General features: G+C 44.6%; 1 protein-coding gene across 1 annotated transcript in view; it reads right to left on the bottom strand.

The window, feature by feature from the left end:
* Positions 1-5,367: 5,367 nt before the first annotated feature.
* REV1 (REV1 DNA directed polymerase) overlaps positions 5,368-22,096 on the bottom strand; it is a 475,128-nt gene continuing 458,399 nt past the window's right edge. The window contains exon 23 of the mRNA XM_086934725.1: positions 5,368-5,781. Within this exon, the coding sequence (XP_086790851.1) occupies positions 5,673-5,781 (109 nt within the window). The 3' untranslated portion in view covers positions 5,368-5,672. The remainder of the gene's footprint in view (positions 5,782-22,096) is intronic.

Genomic DNA, 22,096 nt, shown 5'->3' with positions numbered 1-22,096 from the left:
TAATTAATATATGTTTGTACATATTTTAATTAATTGGTAATTAATTTATATTAATTAGTTAATTAATTAATATAATTTTGTACATATTTTTAATTATTAATTAGTTGGTAATTATTTAATATTAATTATTTAATTACATTAAGTATAGTAATTTTTTATATATATAATTTTTTGTTATTCTTAATTAATTAATTCGGAAAAATAATATTAATTATTACATTAAATTAATTACAGCTAATGTGCTAATATATTTACTTTATTGTTATTGTTAATTAATAATTAATTGGTAATTAAATAATATTAATTAATTTTGGGTAAAGGAGTATTTTTAGGGTTCAGGGTCAGTTTTCAGTTTTTGGGTAAAGGGGTATTTTTAGGGTTCAGGGTCAGTTTTCAGTTCATGGGTAAAGGGGTATTTTTAGGGTTCAGGGTCAGTTTTCAGTTTTTGGGTAAAGGGGTATTTTTAGGGTTCAGGGTCAGTTTTCAGTTTTTGGGTAAAGGGGTATTTTTAGGGTTCAGGGTCAGTTTTCAGTTCATGGGTAAAGGGGTATTTTTAGGGTTCAGGGTCAGTTTTCAGTTTTTGGGTAAAGGGGTATTTTTAGGGTTCAGGGTCAGTTTTCAGTTTTTGGGTAAAGGGGTATTTTTAGGGATAAGGGTCAGTTTTCAGTTCATGGGTAAAGGGGTATTTTTAGGGTTCAGGGTCAGTTTTCAGTTTTTGGGTAAAGGGGTATTTTTAGGGTTCAGGGTCAGTTTTCAGTTTTTGGGTAAAGGGGTATTTTTAGGGTTCAGGATCAGTTTTGGGTTTTTGGGGTACAGGGATATTTTTAGGGTTCAGGGTCAGTTTTGGGTTTTTGGGGTACAGGCGTACAGGGTAAAAACAAAAAAATATTACATTAAATCAAATAAATAACATTTAAAAAAAACATTACATTAAATTATTAAGTGTTTTATTTATTTTAAATGTATATGTATTAGTTTTAATTTTGTTTTAATATTTTTATTTAATATTTGTAAAATTATATGTATTTAACATTATTTTTACATTATTATTAATACATTTAAAAAAACGATATTTTTGATTCCGATATTTTTGTACTACATTTTTTTTTCGATATTTTTGTACTTACCTTTATGAAGATAGGATTCCGATATTTTTGATGTCGATATTTTTGATCCGATATTTTTGTATTTCGATATTCTGTCTGTCGATATTATGTCAGCCATTCAAGATCAAAGACTGTGTGCCCGGAAAGCTGTCTCAGCCCGGGCTGACACACACGACGGGGTAGGGGAGTGCGGGGGGAGGGGCCATTTGGGGGGTGGTTCGTGCCTGAATTAGTTAAAAAAAATACATGCATACTGGCAGATAGTACACTCTCAAAGATCCCGCTCCTTGCTCATCCCGGTTTCGTTCTCTTTCTACCGCCTCTTTCCCCTACTTCATAAACTTGCAGAGCAAAAGGGCACTAGCTTCACCGACATTATCTGCTAGGAGAACACAAAAGCGTGTTTTTTAAAATACTTGCCTAGAAGGAAAATAAATTGGGCATTCTGTATTCGGCATCCCATGCTATCACGCATACTAACTATGGCTTTAGTAAATCAAGTGAGAGACTTGTGAGCAGTCATAGGCAAACCATTGCTCTTCTGTGCACTCTTAATACGCAAAAGCTATGCCTGCATACAGAAGCTAAAAAAAACAATTGCAGAGAGAGGTTGCATCTGATGGAACACTACCGGCCAGACACCGAGCAGATAGCTGTGGGTCGGGACCGAGTATGGGGCCATCCCAGTTTACTTTGATTTAATGTCTAGTTGTCCGTGGGACAAAATAGACATTAAATCTTCTTGCCCCTGACAGAAATCAACATGTCTCGGGCGTCAGGCGATATGAATTCCCCACTCCGATTCAAAAGATGACTTGTCCTGCAGCTGCTGAGATCCTAAAGCCCGTGAGACCTGCCAGCATTTCTTCCAGGAACTCAGATTTCCTGAGAGACAGCAGAACTGTCCCCTGCGTCTTGCAGACAGCAAAAGAAGAACCGTGAGGACTCTGGAACCTCTAAAACCCGACGCCGCCAAGCACCACTGCACCAGAGTCCTCCAGCTCATGTCAAAGTGGGACAATGGTGTCAGCATTGTCCCCAAGCCCTCCAGGTACTGAGTCTACTGTCGAGTGCCCCCTTGTGAACTCCCTGACATCGTCTGCAGCCTCAGAGTGCAGGCCCCTTCAACCGTGAGTGTCACAAGACAGAGAAATCCGACACCTCAAAGACCCTCTGCACCCAGATGCCCAGCCCAGAGGAGAATAGGACCAGAGGTGTCCCCACATACCCCAACATCACAAGAACCAAGCCAGTCATGGGTTTCACTGGACTGACCTCTCAGTCTCCCCCGCACCCTCTTTGTGAATAGACCGATCACCATTGGTTTGAATTGGGCACCCGCTGCAGTTAGCACCACTGCACTCGGCAGACCTGGTGCGGCTGGAGGTGACCTGTTGTTGCTGCCTTGGACCTTGCCCTGTACTCACCTTTGACCCAAGACACTGTCCCGTAAATGGCTGGCAAGAACTGGTAAACAGCATATGATTTTTCTCACATAGGTTAACATTGCAGAGGTAAAAATAAAAGCGCAAAATTCTATTTAAAAACGTACTTACCTGAACGATTAGCTTCTGGTGCCTAAACATATATAAAGATACGTGTTATTTTTCTAAATTGGTGTGGATCTCCTTATTGAGTTGTGTGTCTCATTTATTGAAATTGAGTGTATTTGTAATGTCCTACACTCTTCGTGATAAGCCTAAGGCTGCTCAACCATACTATCCCCAATCAGAGCACCTTGTGAATGCCATAGCAAGCCCCTGTCCACTTATAAGGGAACCCCTGGACTCTTTACAGGATATAGCTAATTTTGATAGATCATATAAAGAGTCAGCTTTCTGCAACGTGTATGTTGAATGGTTGGTGGTTACATCTTGCTGAAATATTCACTTTTTTGATTTGGCCAAGAGACCACTTATCTGTCTGCCAGTTTCTTGTAATAACTCAAAAAAACAGTAAACCTTTATAATATCACCATCATGAAAAGAGACTTTGCTTGAGTACTCTTCAGCCATTGCTTTGTTAACTTGCTGGATCAGGCTACAGTTAGCACATATTTGGATGGGCCTATCATTTAGCTCTCTTCAGCAAATTACTTTCTTGCCAGAGTTTGTCACATTTCGGTTCAACCCACAGGATAGCCATTCTTTTTCTTGAGAGTGAGACATTTTACTGCTTTATGACCTATTACGCATTGGAAGGTGACCGCATCAAAAGGCAAAGGAGTCCACCTCTGAAGCTTAAGCAGCAAAGTCAATCAGAAACAGCTGGAGGCTATCCAAGATGCCATTGTGAAAAAGCCAATACTGCTGCAGTCCATTGCCAGCAGCACCAATATTTTTTAGATAACTCATGTTGTCACCTCTTCATCCCCAATCTGAAATAACTGATAACTTGAACCATTTGTGGGCAAACGCATTAGCAGTAGTGGCTGGCAACCCCCAAGAGTGGCGAAGCAGGCAAATGGGTGGTGGATGGGTGCAATCACGAGCAGTATATGATAACATTTTCAAAACGTACCTCAATGCAGCAGACAACACATCCTCCTCGCTCTCGTCCACCAGCATTAACCAATCCTGGCGCTGCTCTCATGCGGTTAACCAGTATGAGAGACGCTTCAAGATTGGAGTGAGCAGAATCTCAACGGTACCCAGCGCACTGGATGCCTGTGCGTGCTCTCAACCCGGATGTCTAAGACCGCTAAATTGGCTGGCTGTCGCAAGAGAGCCGGCAAAGAGACATGCGCACTTTAAACTAGTGCCCAGGCAGCCCACCACTCATCCCTGCTGCTGCCGTCACTCAGCAAGGCCCGCCCCGTCCTGACACTCGGTTCAAGATGGGTTGATGAAAAATAAAATGTTAATAAATTAACTTTATGACCATTTTACTTTTAATCTCTGAGGTCATTTAAGTTGGTGCGGCGATGCTCCTCAGCTCTAATTGAGGAGCCGCTCAAGCGCATAAGACATTTCTGCATTCTTCACTACTAATCCAAAATGGACGCAAACATGAAGGTCAGAGAGGAGAATCAGTTCAAGAACTTTCACGGTTTCCAGTGGGGACATGTGAGTGAATGCACAATGCGTAAATTGGCTCCCAATTCAAAATGCTCATCAAACCCATCTTGCATGATGAAGCCACATTGAGTTGGTAGAACATTAAACTCAAATAGCAGTGTACCATACTACTGTACATGTCCAGCAGCATCAAGAGCTACCACCCACAGTGTTTCTATGTATCTCTAGTGTCAAACCCCTCACCAACACCCACATTCTGTAGAGGCTGCAGCCCTTCAGCTGAACTCCAAATGATCTGGGGGTACCCCTTATAACTCCAGCACTGCGCTTGGATTGGGCACCAAATGATTATCATACGTCTACCATAAGCAGACAGTGAGCACCCCTAAAAACTGAAGCACCTTGTAGGCTTTGAACTCATACAGCAATAGTGCCAGCAGGCACTACAATTCTATTCACTATGGACTTTGCCTATCTCTCTCTCTTACTCTCCTAGAATGGAACAAGAACATTGCCTGAGTTTATGCTAAGGTCTCCATTGTCATCTTGCTGATTTTACTTCAGTTTGCAAACATATTTCTACTTGCATTTGTTTCACTTTTTGAGACCACAATGGGCTGGATCGCAGAGCCTCAAACGAAACTACTAATGTTCTAATGTCTATGTAGCCAGAGGTTTTATCGGCTGTACAATGTTCTGAAATTACAAATAATAAAAGCATACATGCATTTTGTTGAAAGTAGGAAACATAAAAAAACTCACAAATAGCTGCATGGATGACAAAAGTGTAAAACACTTCAGTCTGCCAGGTCAGTAAAAAATGCAATACATTAGGAGCTTTGGTGAAGATCTGCATAGCAGGAAGATAGTTAGGATGCACATCACATCTGATCTAACCACATACAACTTTGGTACATTATTTGTTAATATTCTAATGATAAACCATCCTCGTGCTTCAAGAATCAAGAATGGAGCCAGCTGCATTTACGAGCAAATGTCTGGATGGGGATGTACATATTGTATCCGTCTAGTCAAAGTAAAAAATTCGGATCCGTTGTATACCCCGACAATATGTACATTCTCAAATGGACGTATTCTAAACTTATACAGCTTCCTAATAAAAACGGTGGATATAAACACCAAACAAATTCGGTTTTACAATGGAAACAGTGTTTTTTTCACTTTATACAGAGACATTGCCGGCAATTTTTTGATCTCAGCAAAAATTTACAAGGACCAAGATAAAATATATATACAGTTTTTTAATAAACAATTATAAACACTTCACTGTAAAAATCCATAAATTTTATAAACATGTTGTAAATTGAAGCTATACTACAATAAAATAATTTTAATAATAGTATTTACATGCAATACTGATATATTTTGGCACATTTTAAAAAAGAAAAATGTACAAAACACTGTTTTTTGTTTAAAAACTGAAAAGTTATCGCAGAAATTAGTACCGTTATTATCATGCAATTTGCACATATATTACAACCAATTCTAGCACAGTTCTTGAAGCTCCAGGGCCTCCACAAGTTCAGGTTTAAACTTTCAGTGTGCTTCCATAAGCCTGCTGTAAAACCACTTGAACATTATCAAGAATGAATTCGAAAGCCATGTTCCAAACTGATTCCACAGACTGCTGCATTAGCCTGGTTTGGGGTAAAGAATACAAGTGTATTAGTAATATATGAAATGCATTTACAGAAGAGGCAAAATATTTGTATTTTTACCATTTCAGAGATTAAAACTATATTTGCATTTTAGGCAGACATGGTCAGTAAATCATCCACATTTTGCTACACAGCAGAGTTTATTTGAATGAGGTGCCTCGGTGCCCACTGACAAAAAAAAGCCAGAAATACCTGAATAAACAGGAAACCAAGAGAGCATGTAAGAAAATAAAAAGTTACTTACCTTAAATGAGAGAAAGTCAGCAATGTAATGCGTTTGAGAGAGTGGTTGCTGTAGAGTAAATGGGTTACCTTTATGGAAAAATGATGTATATAGTACCAGATTTTAGATTATCTTGTAAATCCAAAATCTTATTTGGGCAACTTTTTCTTCAACATCTAAGTGACTCTGTTTGTAGCTGTCCAACTGGGATGCTAATGCTAATTGCTTCATGGGCAGGCTCTGTCTTTCACACCTGTTTTAAGTCCTCAGAGCTGCTTTTTGGTCAAGCCAACTCCACTTCTCACAGGACAGTCCAGCTCCTCATCTTCCGAACATTTTCAGCCTTATTCTTTCATGTAGACGTAGATATAGCATTGAAGTGAACAACAATGGGATATCCTTTCTTGTTTTCTTTTAGTGGGTTCTGCAGAGCTTCCTCACAAAGTAAAACAAGCATTGGAAATGCAATAGGTCTCGCATTAGAAAAGTTGGAGCTATTGGTCTTGTAAATGTAATAATTTTTTAAGTTATGTTTATGTTTTTATAATAGCAAATGCATTAATTTTGTTATTGTAAATGCCAATATTTATTGAATTTGCAAATGTGACACCTATAGCATTATTAAAGCTAGATGTTTAGTATTCCCCTGTCTTACATGTATTGATATGACAAATCTTAATGGCTTATACATTTTATATGTAATTATTAATTACATAATAATTTTTTGTAATGTATAATGGCACTACATTTAAAAAAAAGTGTAATATTTTTTTTGTACTTTTGTAATAAAGCTTTAAACATTGATGCATTGCATTTTTTCTGAGAACTGGGTAGAGTGAGGGTGGTAGAGTGAGGGAGGTAGAGTGAGGGTGGTAGAGTGGTATAGTGAGGGCGGTAGATAGAGTGAGGGCAATAGATAGAGTGAGGGTGATAGATAGATAGTGTAATTATGTGGTGTGTAGTTATGAGGCACTGAGTGGTATTAGGAGTGTATGTTGCGTTGATCGCAGTGTAAATATGTAGCATATAAATATGTGGCACAGAGTGGTATTTGGAGTGTATGTTGCATTGAGTGTAGTGTAATTATGTGGCATGTAATTATGTGACACTGACTGATATTTGGAGTGTATGTTGCATTGAGTGCAGTGTAATTATGTGGTGTGTAACTATGTGGTAGTGAGTGGTATTTTGAGTGTATGTTGTGTTGAGCGCAATGTAAATACGTAGCATAAAATGTTGTTGCACTGAGTGGGTGTTGTAGTGGGTGTTGTAGTGTATGTTGCATTGAGTGCAGTGTAATTATGTAGCGTGTAATTATGTGGCACAGAGTGCTATTTGGAGGGTATTTTGCGTTGAGCGCAGTGTAATTATGTAGCATTTAATTATGTGGCACTAAGTGGTATTATGAGGAGTGTATGTTGTATTCAGTAGAGTGTAATTGTGGGGCGTCTAACTATGTGGCACTGAGTGTTATTGTTTGGAGTATATGTTGCATTGTAATTATGTAGCATATATTTATGTGGTATTGTGTGGAGTGTGTGTTGCATTTAGTAGAGTGTAATTATGTGGTGTGTAATTATGTGCCACTGACTGGTATTCGGAGTGTATGTTGCGTTGAGCGCAGTGTAATTATGTAGCATTTAATTATGTGGCACTGCGTGGTATTGTGTGGAGTGTATGTTGTATTCAGTAGAGTGTAATTGTGTGGCATGTAATTATGTGGCTCTGAGTGGTATTGTTTGGAGTGTATGTTGCATTAAGTGCATTGTAATTATGTAGCATATAATTATGTGGAGTGTGTGAGGGTGCAGTGTGTGTGAGGGTGTAGTATGTGTGAGGGTGCAGGGTGTGGGCGCAGTGTGTGAGAGCGCAGTGTGTGTGGCCTAAAGTAGTGTGAGGGTGCAGTGTGTGTGGGCTAAAGTAGTGAGAGGGCGCAGTGTGTGTGTGGCCTAAAGTAGTGTGAGGGTGCAGTGTGTGTGGGCTAAAGTAGTGAGAGGGCGCAGTGTGTGTGTGGCCTAAAGTAGTGTGAGGGTGCAGTGTGTGTGTGGCCTAAAGTAGTGAGAGGGCGCAGTGTGTGTGTGGCCTAAAGTAGTGTGACATGGCAAGGCAAGAGGAAGGGATGGTGACGGGGACACACATTGTTCTTATTGCCCACTTTTGGCAAATTTGTATATTTTATATTTGTATGTGTGTTCTAAAATCCTATATATCTCGCATCATATGGTAAGCGACTTGATTCGGTTGTCTTCTTCTCTCATTCATGTAAAGCGCTCTGATGCCCTCGGGTCTAGCTTAGTGCTATAAAAAACTTACAAATAAATAAATATACCAAGCCAGCTTCTCACAGTAAGTAACTGGGGCAAAAAAGAACAATACAAATGTATATTAACTTAAATTAATTGCCCCAGAATAATACAAAAGAATTCCTTGAATATGATGGGCAATTCAACCGTGGATCATGAAAACCTGAAAGATCTGGAAATCTATTTACGACAGATTTGAAACGGAGATGTGCAGAAACTCCCGCACTAATGTCCTAATGTCGAAGCTCCTGAATTTTCAATACCTAGTATGTATAATTGTGTATGTAATTGCATTTCTATAGCGTGATAACAGCCGAAAGGCATGGTTGAATATTTTACGCAGGCCAGGTTAGGTTTTTGTTTCGTACGGGGTAGGATGTGTACTCCTTATTTTTACATTGGCGTATACGAGACTATAAATCCCAGAATGCTATGTAAAACGTAGCCAGGACTAGGTTCAGAGGCATGGAGCTAGAAACCTTGAGGGCTGTCTAATGTCAGCACTCGGGGGAAGTGGGGGCAGGCTAACGATCCTTTTATGCCCATTTTGCGGGTGTGGTGAACCCCATTAGCACCGAGGCGTATAGAATTAATAAAATTAAGCACAACGGAATCGAGGGTTATCGATGTTGGAATCGAGGGGTAACGTAAGAAGGTTACTCTATCGCAGGACGGAACCTTTGTTCAAAGACCGGAACTTAAATGACTGTGCTGCTGTTTCCTGTCGGACCGGTTGCGCGCACTGCAGAGGAACTTCCGGGACAGAATTCCGGGCGCAGAGCGAAAGCAGAGCACCAGAACAGGGGCAGCCTGGGGAAGTAAGCCGGGACAACAGAGTGATAGACCTTCGAGCGGCCGCCACTGAGAGGTGAGGCGCACCCTGGTACAGGATGGAAGGGGGAAGAAAGTGGTATAAGGCAACAGAGGGGAAACGGAGGGAGAAAGGGGGTGGAGCGGGTAAACAGGGAAGGATTACGTAATTAATATTTAGGATAGAATAAACTAATTAACATCATAGAAAGTGGCGAAGCGATGATTAACGTGTTGAAGGAGGCATGATGAGTACATGATGGACCTGGACGGAATGAGGAAATAGAGGTTAGAAAAATGTTAGACAGGGGTATGAGGAGAGAAGATCAAGAAATAGGAGGGAACCCGATAAAGAAGTAACAAAACAGAATGGAAGGAGGAAGAGAGTTGGTGTCTCTGGACTGTTCTGCAGGGGAGGGGGCGGAGCGGGGAGAGGTGCGACACGGCAGGCAGGGGAGGAGAGTAGGAGGGGGGAGGAGAGTAGGAGGAGGAGGTGGGAGGAGAGTAGGGGAGGCACGGCCTAGCGGCCATGCAACCAAGAAGTGAGGGGGCGGAGCTGGGGGAGGCTGTGAGAGAGAGAGTGGGCAAGGCAGGCGGCTGGGGGCATGTGCACGCGCTTTTAAGCTCGATGCCCATGCGCATTGAGCTTAAATTTCACGGGCACTGCAAGGAATCGCCACGATTCCTTGCAAGTTGGTTAAAGAGTGTTTAAGCCCCCATAGTCTCGCAAGCTCGATGCGCATGCGCATCGACAGGCGAGACCTAAAAAAAAAAAGGAAGCCAGGAACAATCAGATGGCCAAATTCAATACTCAACTTTTATCCTGCCTACCAGAGAGCTCTGATTATACTACCAAAACTGAAAACCTTCTGCAAATGTTGCACTCCTTAGGCAGTGTTGTGGGAGGGTACAAGAAGTAGATGCAGTCCATGTTGGGTGCCACACAAACAGCCATTTCTTACCAAAAGAGCTGCAAGGCATGAAGACAGATTTTTGTAGCCGATTCTCTCATCTCATGATAAAACAGGTGTGCATATAAGATGACGGTTTAAATTACTAGGAAAGATAAAACTAGGGATCTAGAGCTAAAATTTCAATTAATTTAATAAGTACCCAGTGAAGGAAAATATTCTCTGAGCCAAACTCTGAGCGTTGTTTACATGTTGTTCTAACTGATTTTCTTTTGCATTGCTATGAAAATAATACTATAACTCTAGTGTCCCGGCTGAGTTGCTGCTCGCCAGCTGCCATCACTAGACATGTTTCTGGACCCCTGGGTAGAGAGCTTGCCGCTCTCGAGGTCCAGAAACAAAGCACATCCTGGGACGGACGAGGTGCCAAGCCTCCTCCCCCCGGATACTCTCAGTGCACAAAGGGGAAGCTTCAAAGGCCTGCTGCCTTTGTGAGCTACCCCATCCAATTGCTGCTCCTAGCAACTGGCTCCCACTGGTTCTGACCTCCCACTTTGGCCGGGAGAATTGGTGGGAAAACCAAGTTAGGAGGAGAGTTGTGCCCACGTTTGCCAACCCCACCCATCAGGTGGGGGAGGCGAAATGAAGCACAACTCTCAGTCCCCGCCATCTTGAAGATGGGGGATCCAGCCAACCAGAGTGAGGCTTATGCCCCCCCCTGCCACTGGAGAGTGGCATAATAGGGGGTGTACCCACCCCAAGGAAGGGACCAACTGGTTCTGACCTGTACCTACTTGTTACACACCTAAATGTAGTATTTAGGGACAACCCTGAACCTTGCCTCCTCAGACAAGAGGAAACCAGAAGAAGAAGGATCGAAGAGCTGTGCTGAAGAAGAGGAGGAAGGCACCAACTGACTTGGCCCCAGCCCTACCGGCCTTTCCCAACCTCAACCTGCTATAGCGAAATCCCGGTGTGTCCTGCAGCCAGCAGCCCCCAAGAACCCAGAAGAAATGCCCTGCCCTGCCTTCCCAAACCAGCTTTTATCTCCCATGAGCACCGGATTTGCTCACCCACAGACTCTGGTTCCAGCCAAATCCGCAAGTCTGCACCACTCTGCACCCGATACCCCCAGCCTGAGTTAGAGGGGCCAAACACCACGAGGAGGTCTCCCCGGCGATCCTGACCTACCTAAAGTATCCAACCAACGCCTGCTTCCCCTTTCTGGAGGACCCCCCCCTACCCCCCCCCCCCCCCAGAGACCAGAGCCGGTAAGAAAAACCCGCCGCCCAACGACACCCCTGCACCCGATGTACCTCGGCCTTGGGTGGCCCAACCGACGGTGTCCGGGCATCCCAACTTACCGGTTGCCTCCAGAAGATCTGCAAGTGGAGAATCCCCATTGAAAACAACAGAGCACCCGACGCCAAAAGAGCACCTGCACCAGTCCGCACCTGCGCCGCTGTGGGTGCACCTTGTATGCTAAATCGAATCCCCCTTTGCCCTGAGCCTAGGTCCTGGAGTTTTGCTCCCACAACCTTGTGGCCTGTTGGTGAGCAGCCGCCAACCAGAGGCCCCTATTCCCCATTGGATAACATTGGGCCTCAGCACTGTGCATCTGGCCACCCTAGTCCTGCTGAGGATGCTTTGAGGGTGCATCCTTGACCCTGGGGGAATCTTGGTACTAACCCCAGAAAACCAACTCTCAAACCTATGTATTTACTGTTAAGTCGATAACCTGTTTGTATGAAACTTGAAAAAACTGCTATGTACAAAAACTGATTTACTTACCTTTCCTCTAGGAAATTTCCTAGTGTGATATCTAAGCATATCACACTGAGTAGAGAAAGTAACTTAAAAAGTGATCTGAAAAGTAAACATAAAAGTAATTCAAACTGTTTTTCAAACAAATGCCTTACCTGTACCAATCCAATTGCATTCAACTACACTCAACCTGAATTTAACTGCATTATTATTGCAAAGTGTTATTATACTTACCTGTACCAGGCCTGGCTCTAGAAAATAAAATACAACTAAATAATATTTCTATACAAACAAAGTGGTCTGAGTTCAGTCTGAGTGTGTGACATAATTTCTTGTGTAGAATAAATGCTCAAAAAACAAACAGGGAGACTAGGGTCAAAGGGAACAGTTTAAAGACCTACTACTGGTTCATTTCCCCAGCAACATCATATGAATAACAAACAGGAACCTAAGAGGTCTAAAGGCCAAGCATCTTGCTGGCAAGAACTGGCAAATATATCTCTATGTCAGTTGGTGCTACAGTCACCATGTAACAATGTCTAAAAGATAGAAAGAACGCGAGAGACATGTGTGAGAAACAAGGAAAAAGAGTTGTGATGTCTAAGACTCAATTGGAAGACTGATCAAACCAGATCCAGTACGCATAGTTTGTGGGAAACCATCAAACGAACCAGGTGATCGGTCCTATCATTGGTGACACCATTACCCCCATCACTTTCATTACGGCTCTGGCCATGAAAGAGAATTACTTCCGTTTCGAGGACACCATATATCTTCAGACCTCTGGAACAAGTATGGGCAGCATTTTCGCGCCGAGTCTGGCGAATTTATACATGCACCATTTCGAACAACAGCATGTACTTACACCTACCAACCCATTCATATCATCGATAGTATGGTGGAAACGCTACATCCATGAGGTGTTGGTAGTGTGGAGAGGGAGTTTGGAATCGGTGAGTGAATTTCACCTGTGGTTGAATAGCAGGAATCAATTCCTCAGATTCACTTTTGAGGCTCACAAAGAGAGATGGCCTTTTTAGATCTCTCTATTTATGCGACATCTGCAGGCTTGCAGAGCGAGTTGTACAGGAAGCAGATGGCAAGAAACTCGTTACTCTTATACGAGAGCCACCATCCTAAATCCCTTAGGGATAATTTACCATACGGCCAGTTCCTCCGTGTTCGGAGGAATTGTTCTAGATTGGAGGATTTTAAGACTCATGCCAGGAACTTGTCTTCACAACTGTTGGATAGACATTATCCGAGACCACTCATCAAACGGTCTCTAAAACGAGCGCACAACAACAATCGGGAGGCGCTCTTAGAACCACCAGTTCCCAAAACTTCTACTGACAGACTTACACTTGTGAGTACTTTTAACACCAAAAGTAACAGCTTACAGAAAATCATTAGGAAGTTGGCGTATCCTCAACCTTGGCAATGATAAGATTGCATTACCCCTATTTGCCTTTAAAAGATCTAACAGCATTAGGGATCGCCTAATCCACACGCGCCGAAAGAGATGCCTAAAAGAACTCTGGGCACTTAATGGGATTTACCACCTGCAGTTGGCCACCATCCCTGTGGTAACTGCTCTGTATGTCCACTGACAAAACACTCTACTGAGCTACTGTTTTCGCTGAATTATGGGTCAAAGCGCCAGGATGCCCTTGGTGGTGACAGGTCGCGCTATACAAGTATGCCACACAAGTAGATATAGGCACTGACAGGCCTTGGTCACAAAATCGCCTTACCAATTGCAATAGCGAGAATCTTGTTTATCTATTGACCTGCCCTTGTTCCTGTCAATATGTAGGAATGACTACCCGTAAGGTTCGAGTTCGCATGCTTGAGCATAAGAGCTCGTTCCGCTGTAAAAAATCCATGACACAACTCACAAGACACTTTCTTGAGAAACAACATGGGGAATCAGACTTTGTATGGACGGTCCTGGAGAAACCCTTCATAGCCTCACATGTGAAGAATGTCTCCAAATACTTGTTCATGAGAGAGCAAAGATGGGTCTTCAAACTCTCCGCTGACACAAAGGGACTCAATGATTAGATACCATGGTATACTTTGTAGTTTCCTTCTAACACACAGGGAGATACTATTGAGATGGGCCCACCACGAGACTGAGTTCAGAGTCCTATGTTTACGGACTTGGCATTTGGTTTTATTCAGCAATAGACTTTGCTCCATTTGTCTTTCCTCTATCCATGACCTGATCAAGACAATATAGTTCTTTTTTCTGACCAGTACGACACATTTCAATAAAATTTATACCAGGATTCGATCTGTGCACTAGTGGCCCTAGATCTTATCTAGGTTTCTACACTTTATACTGCTTGTTGGTTACAGAGTTCTATAGAACTGTACTACACATTACCGGAACTACTAAAATGGCCGATTCGCTGTCATTTGGTAGTTATTTCATTCCCACTTCTTCTCTTCCATTAGTATTATCTTTATCTGTTGGGCGGGATGCTTTAGTACAGTAGGAAACACCCAATGTGGACCCCCCAGATAGAGTAGCCACCTCACTCTATCACGATTGTGAATATGGACGAAAATCGCATTCGGAGCGCTCGCGCCGCTGGAACCACAGAAATGGCCGCTATGACGTCATTCTGTAGTCCCGCGGAGTGATACGGGCGCTCAGCACTTGGTAAAACATTGCGGTCAACCTCACAGGGTTTTAACTGCATAGGGCGATTCATCACGAAGTATTGCCCCGTTTTCTGTCCACATACTGGCTCTCTAGATAAGTATTTAGCACAGAGGTACAACAACAGTGGGCAATGATAATGTAAACACGAACGTAAAGTAGTCCCCTTTGCTGTTTTGGAATTTAAACCCACACCTTCTCCGGTTCGGTGCCTCCCCCAAGCCTCAGGCAAGTTTGGTGGCACCGACGGAGAGGTGAGTCTAGCAATTGAGTTGGTTGGGTACTTAGTAGTGGTCATCATTTTTTTTAAAAAACCTTTATTGACATTTCAACCAAATACAAGTATGGGCCTACAACCCCCGGGGCTGGCCGCTAAGCAGTTAGATTAGCAGAGAGCAAATTTTAAATCACATGCAGCACCTCGGGGAGCAGAATCACCATGCTAGCGTACTCTTGGTCACTGAATAGCACAATTAGAAAAACAGGATATAAAAGGTTTTCATTTTATAGTATAGGATGGAAGGATCAGGGGCCGAACAATTTCCCAGCAGCGAAAAATGGCAGGCAGAATAGGAAACGTGCCAACAGTAATCGGTCAAATCAATGGCAGGATATGAAGGAATATTACGGTCAATTCGCGCCTGCTAGTCACCTGCCCTAAGACCCAAAGAACACCACGAAAATTGAGGCACAGATGAAAAAGCAGTGATTGATACCAAAGGAAACCCACTGCACTGACCCAGAAAAAGAAAAAGACAAAGAAAGATAAGAGAAGAGAACAAAGGCCATAGAAACAAAATAAAAACGAAAAATCCCCTCCCCCTACCCCCCACCCTGCACCCCTGCAGATGACTACGCCCCCCCGCAGCAGTGTGCCTGTCGCCCAAGAACAAACCCGAATTATAGAAGAAACAGAGAAAAAAGAGAAAGAAAGGAAGGGCGATAGTCTCTGCGCTCCCGGTCTCTCCCCCCGCCCTAACAAAGGGGGCCCCCCTAAGCCAGCACGAATAAAGTTGTCCAACATACAAAATTACCCCGGGGGGAACCACAGACCCCCCGCCCCGGAATCCGTCTGTTAATGAAGCATTCCCGTTACCAATAGATCCATCGTAAACAGTTCAACCCACAATCTCAGCCTTGGCCCCGTCTATCAAAGTTGCAGAGTCCCTCGGATAAGTACAGCCCCATCCCCGGAAAGTCCCACAGTAGCAGCCGAAGCTTGGGCCAGCAAACGGGAGAGGAATAGCAGATCCCAACGCACGCGGCTTGCACAAACGATGTCCCTCCCCGTCTCCGAAGCCAAGCATCGTTACATCCGCCATGTTGGGAGACCGATTGGGGAGGGGGTGCGATTCGTTCCGATACAGATTATAGTGTGGGCCAACAGTGTCCAGGATGGGGGAAGCAGTGAAATGTTCCGATAACTGTAGGACCGATGTTTCAGAGAACGTAAGAGTCACCAATCTCAGCACACACGATGAGTTACATTTCTTCGGGGGCAGGCACAGCTTCCAGCACCGGGTCCAAACGCGCCACTAGGGCGCCCAACAGGAGGCAAGTCGGCTGCCGGGTCTCAAACATCAAATCAGGGCTTGCTCCAGGTCCTATGATCCCATCTGCTGCGTACAGCAAACGATTGACCTGGGCCTCATCGTCGCGCGAAGCGCCGCAAGTTCCGCCATTATCATCCTCAAGGAAGGGCCACATTGAGTCCGTTCTGCCAAGTTCCACACGTCCGCAGGCATAACAATCCCCACGGAGAGGCACCCCCTCCGGGGCAGGATACGCCGGAGCAGAATCAAGCCGTGAGGGACGGACCAGCAGCATGCAGCAACGCGCGGCGGGACCCCCGCCCCAGGGCACCAGCGGTGCTAGTGCCGGGCCTCCGGGCCCCCCCCGCGACGCAGCACCGCGCGCCACCCGTCACCTCACCTCAGGTACAGCACCAGGCAGCAGATGGTTGCAAAGTAGTCCAGAGAAATTTTCAAAAGTTCCAAGGTCCGGACCCAACCACACTCCTCAGTCCGTTGTTGTTCACTTTGGACCCGGGTAGACCAGCAAGCGAGACCCCGGCTTCCAGTCTGGGTTAGGCCTCAAAACATTTTCGACGTTACTTCACCCCAGAAAAATTCCGTGGTCGCACCACCGGGGTGCCGACTAGTTCACCCATACGAATCCGGGGCAGGAGATCAGGATATTCAACAGGATAAGCGAGCGTAGGACGGAGGTCAGCGGAGCCGGGAGACTATGCGGCCATCTTGGTTGGTGTCGTAGCTCCTCCCAGTAGTGGTCATCATTGAGAACTGCATGATCCATGTTACTGTTTAGGGAATGCATTCGTTTTCATTACCTAGATTAGTTATGTTGACTTTTAGAAAAGTGAGGTGTTTTATACACCAATCGGTGGTACTAGTGGTTATTGTCAAGAACTACATGAATTCTGCTAGTCTATGGATATTTCAATGGCTTAGTTTTTCATATATCTATGTTTTACTCTATACATATATATTTAGATTAATTACACTGACTCAGAGTGAATATACAAGGTCAGAATTATGTCAATCTGGAGTATTTGCATTAGTTTACGGGGTACTAGCCAGATTCCTGTTTGGTCCTCCACCATTGAGTCTAAAGGTGGACAGATGTGACGTACTAAGCAGGGAATAAAATTAGACATCTGTAGACTCTACATGTAGCATTGAGTTTTGATGCCTTCCCCTGTTCGCATTTTTCTGTTCCACAGTGCGGGCCTCATATACCTGAGCATGGTCCAGGTGAGGTGAGGTCCAGTCCCCTGTCATGTTGGGTGAGCAATCAAAATGTATTAAACTTTCTTTTTTGAACTGTTTATCACATGTATAAGAGATTGAGAGCACATTTGTGCGTCAAAATAATGTCATATATATGTTTTCCTAGATCACATTGAGCGTCCACTGACAAGGAGGATGTGTATATAACTGTAGGTACAGGTTGTATTGTTCCTACTTATATCTTTTTTCACTGATTATATGATTATTTTCACCACACATAACAGTAGCAACTATTTTAGAGCAGTGGCCTTGATGAAAGCCAAGGGACGAGTTGCCCGGTAGGCAGAAACATGTTGGCCCGAACTGCGACAGTCATTGGTTCCATACTGTCGTTTGCGCTGTTCCTATTTTTTAATTAGGAGATGTGCCTGCTTTCTATTAAAGTGTCTGTTTAGACACATCACCCTATTTTAGACTCACCACCTTTTTTTGTATGTTGCACTGTTTTCTTATTACTTTTCACTAACTATCACAATCAGACCAACAATTGGAGGTTCAGTGTTCACTGTAGACCGCATCCAGTACTTATTATGACTGTGTGGCATGAGGTCTAGATGATCGAAGGACCCGCCAGGTCACAGTGTGGACAGCCAAATGATAGGACCGATCACCTGGTTTGTTTGATGGTTACCCACAAACTATGCGTACTGGATCTGGTTTGATCAGTCTTCCAATTGAGTCTTAGACATCACAACTCTTTTTCCTTTTTTCTCACACATGCGTCTCTCGCTTTCTTTCTATCTTTTAGACATTGTTACATGGTGACTGTAGCACCAACTGACATAGAGATATATTTGCCAGTTCTTGCCAGCAAGATGCTTGGCCTTTAGACCTCCTAGGTTCCTGTTTGTTATTCATAGAATAAATGCTTAACACTACCCTCTGATAAAGACTTGCTGCTCGCCACACTACCACAAATAGAGAGTAAGGTATTATCTACTTTTACCTCTGCCTAACTTTGGGGTTCCACTGGGATCTGTGCAAACTATACCTTACTTTGGCATAGTATAAACAGAGCCTGCTTCCTCCAGTAAGTACTTCAGCCTAGTGGGGTACTGGGCTATGGAGACAGTTACCATTATTCCCATCTCATTGGTCTTGCCATTCCCCTCCCTTTCTGATACTTTTGAAAGCTTTCAGTTGAAATGATTTTTAGGCAGAGATCTGCATTAAAATTTTAAAATGTCCAACCTCTGTGGGAAATATAAAATATCCAAAATCTACAGAGAAGCAAGACATCTGCACTTTCTGCCACAAATGTGAACTCTACCTATTTACAGGGAAATGGGTTTTAGTACAAATAATGTACTTACTGTTGATAAAGAGCCTTTGAATTGCCTGATTATCTTGTTGAGCATGGAGTTTCAACAATGTGCTGAAACATATAGGGAAGGCAATGAAGAGAAATCTGTGTAATCATCTTTCTGTTCTAAGGAGGGAATGAAAGTAAGATCTTTGTAATCTTCTTATTACCTGACCTCTGTTTCTCCAAGCTTGAAGAATCTTGAGCTAGAAGATCTTTGTAGGAGAGTAGGGTCTGCTATCCTATGGTCACCCCAATTCTTGCTTTTTGCTTCACTGGTTTTCGACTTACTGAGGCTGTTGGCCTGCTAATCAGACCCCTAGCCTGCTGTTCTCTCTCTAAATTCACAGACATGTACTATAGGTACATAACCCAATTGGAAATGGACTCCTTGTCAGCCCCTGTACAATGCACTATAGGTGCTCAGGGCACAGGTGCCACCAAGGCCTACCAGGGGCTGAAGCATAGCTTTTGCCACCCCTGGCTGGTTCTTAAATTTACACAACTGGCTGATCACTCAGCTGGGGCAAGTGGGTGTAATCACCCCATGCTTAGATATAGTAGGCCTATATCTAAACCTATATCTGGGCACATATAAACCTGTGAGCCACTCCTATGGAAGGCCTTATCAATCCTGGAGGCAGAGTGCGTGGTTTAATGTGAGATGGAGCTCTGGCATGAGCTGAGCCTGTCTGCAGCTGTCGGGAACCACTCCCTAAGCTGATCCAAGATAATGCCATACCATATACTATTAAGTGCCTTATAATCCTTGTGGTTATATAGCAACTTTGGTTTGGCTTTATCAAAACATGTCGTGTAAGGTGTCATACGATTTGGAATACTATCCCCTCGACAGTTCTGTCGACGGGGATAGCATTCCACCCCTCTAGAGGGAGAAGACATGTTACTTTACTGAAACGCGGTTGATTTTTAAAAGAGCCTCAGATCCACAAAATGGATGCTTCTGCCACAGACACGAGTCTGACCTCCTGCTGCTGACCGAAACTCTTCAGAAAAGGGGGTGGTGATGGACAGAGTATCTGAATTAAACAGAACACTCATACCCAGTCAACGGATCAGGGCTTGATCCATCACCGTTTTTTAGCTCACTGCACCATCCCAGCTCAGAACCTGGCTATATTCAAATTAGTCTGTCCCTGGCCCAGTGCATCATGGGAACAGGGCAGACCAAACTACCAAGCCAATTCTTATACTGGGAAGGAAACAAGCTTCCGGGGACCGGTTTCTGGCATTACAGCCGTCTTCGGCCCGGCTTGCTTGAATCCTGATGGTGCAATGAGCAAGGGACTCACATCTGAGTATACCCTTCCACGCTTATGGTGGACAAAACGATTCAGAAAAGGGGGTGGTGATGGACAGAGTATCTGAATTAAACAGAACACTCATACCCAGTCAACAGATCAGGGCTTCATCCATCACCGGTTTTTAGCTCACTGCACCATCCCAGCACAGAACCTGGCGATATGCAAATTAGTCTGTCCCTGGCCCAGTGCATCATGGGAACAGGGCAGACCAAACTACCAAGCCAATTCTTATACTGGGAAGGAAACAAGCTTCCGGGGACCGGTTTCTGGCATTACAGCCGTCTTCGGCCCGGCTTGCTTGAATCCTGATGGTGCAATGAGCAAGGGACTCACATCTGAGTATACCCTTCCACGCTTATGGTGGACAAAACGATTCAGAAAAGGGGGTGGTGATGGACAGAGTATCTGAATTAAACAGAACACTTATACCCAGTCAACAGATCAGGGCTTGATCCATCACCGTTTTTTAGCTCACTGCACCATCCCAGCTCAGAACCTGGCTATATGCAAATTAGTCTGTCCCTGGCCCAGTGCATCATGGGAACAGGGCAGACCGAACTACCAAGCCAATTCTTATACTGGGAAGGATCAAGCTTCCGGGGACCGGTTTCTGGCATTACAGCCGTCTTCGGCCCGGCTTGCTTGAATCCTGATGGTGTAATGAGCAAGGGACTCACATCTGAGTATACCCTTCCAAGCTTATGGTGGACAAAACGATTCAGAAAAGGGGGTGGTGATGGACAGAGTATCTGAATTAAACAGAACACTCATACCCAGTCAACAGATCAGGGCTTGATCCATCACCGTTTTTTAGCTCACTGCACCATCCCAGCTCAGAACCTGGCTATATGTAAATTAGTCTGTCCCTGGCCCAGTGCATCATGGGAACAGGGCAGACCAAACTACCAAGCCAATTCTTATACTGGGAAGGAAACAAGCTTCCGGGGACCGGTTTCTGGCATTACAGCCGTCTTCGGCCCGGCTTGCTTGAATCCTGATGGTGCAATGAACAAGGGACTCAGCAGAGGTGGCCTGGACAAAGGCTTTCCTGTCGCAGGGTGGTGTTACACCACCCCAGACAGGAGATAGAGGATTGTAGCAGGGAGGTTTGAAAGAAACCAGACACTTCCTGGGGAGCACAAGGCTTCCCCTTGCATAATCCGGCCAAACCGGTTCTGGGGCAGACCAGCCCCAGTCCCAGCGCTGCCTGGATCAAAGGAAAGGGGTGTATCCACCCCCTTCCTGGGTCCCACCCATAGGAGGGGACCTAGCAGGTAATCCAGCCCTCTAGATTGGTATAAGAATGGGAGCAGTGCCAACACACTCAGATTATCCTGATTAAACATTTGAAACAAAACTCTGGACCCTTCGACATCCTACTCAACGTAGAAGACTGAAGAATCTCCCTTGTGGTCAAGGAGTGACCACCCTGTACAAACAGGCACCATCCAGCACCTAGATGTCTGCTTTGTTGCAGTTCCCGCTGGAACTCGAGCGACAGAGATCGACGAGATCAAGCTTACCTGCCTTTCTTACAGCCCGATCCACAGTCCCTGCAGAGCTGAGACCCGGGAGGCGACCGGAATCGTGGGGCACGCCATCTTGAAAAGACCATGAGACGCTGACTGTGCAGCCCAGGAGTTACCCTCGAAGCTGTACACCGGGGTTTGAGAAGCCCCAACTCTGAGCCACTCTTGCACCGAAGCTCACCCCTCTACACTCGACGAGTGCTGCGTGGGGCCCTTCTGCTTTCTTTGGCTCAACGCGTTGGCCCGGTCACTTGCCAGCTGGCTTGTGGCCCCTGTGCCGACGAAAACCTAAAACCGACTTGCGATTCTGGTTGCTCCAGACTTGCACCAGCTCCTCTGAAAAGGAGCCCCCCGCTCTGACCCTCCTGGTCCGAGTGAGAAGCAATCTTCCAGTCCTGCGTGGATTGCTCTTGCCAAGTGTTGTTGACTCCGATCTTGAAGCCGACAGCGCCGACGGTGAGAGCCTGCGTGGGACAGCTCGTGACCCGCTCCTGGACGTCGCAGATGCCCCAGAGCCCACGTGGAAGTGGAGAGAAGCTCCTCGACAACCACCTGATTGCGCCCGACATTGCCTGGTTCCGTCCTGGTTCCACCCTGGTCACTGCTGAGTGACCCAGACTCTGTCCCCTCTGCTTTCAGGTATTTTTC

This window comes from Lissotriton vulgaris, chromosome 8 (genome assembly GCF_964263255.1).
Source record: "Lissotriton vulgaris chromosome 8, aLisVul1.2, whole genome shotgun sequence".
NCBI lineage: Eukaryota > Metazoa > Chordata > Amphibia > Caudata > Salamandridae > Lissotriton > Lissotriton vulgaris.
This window is presented reverse-complemented; position numbering and strand designations above follow the sequence as displayed.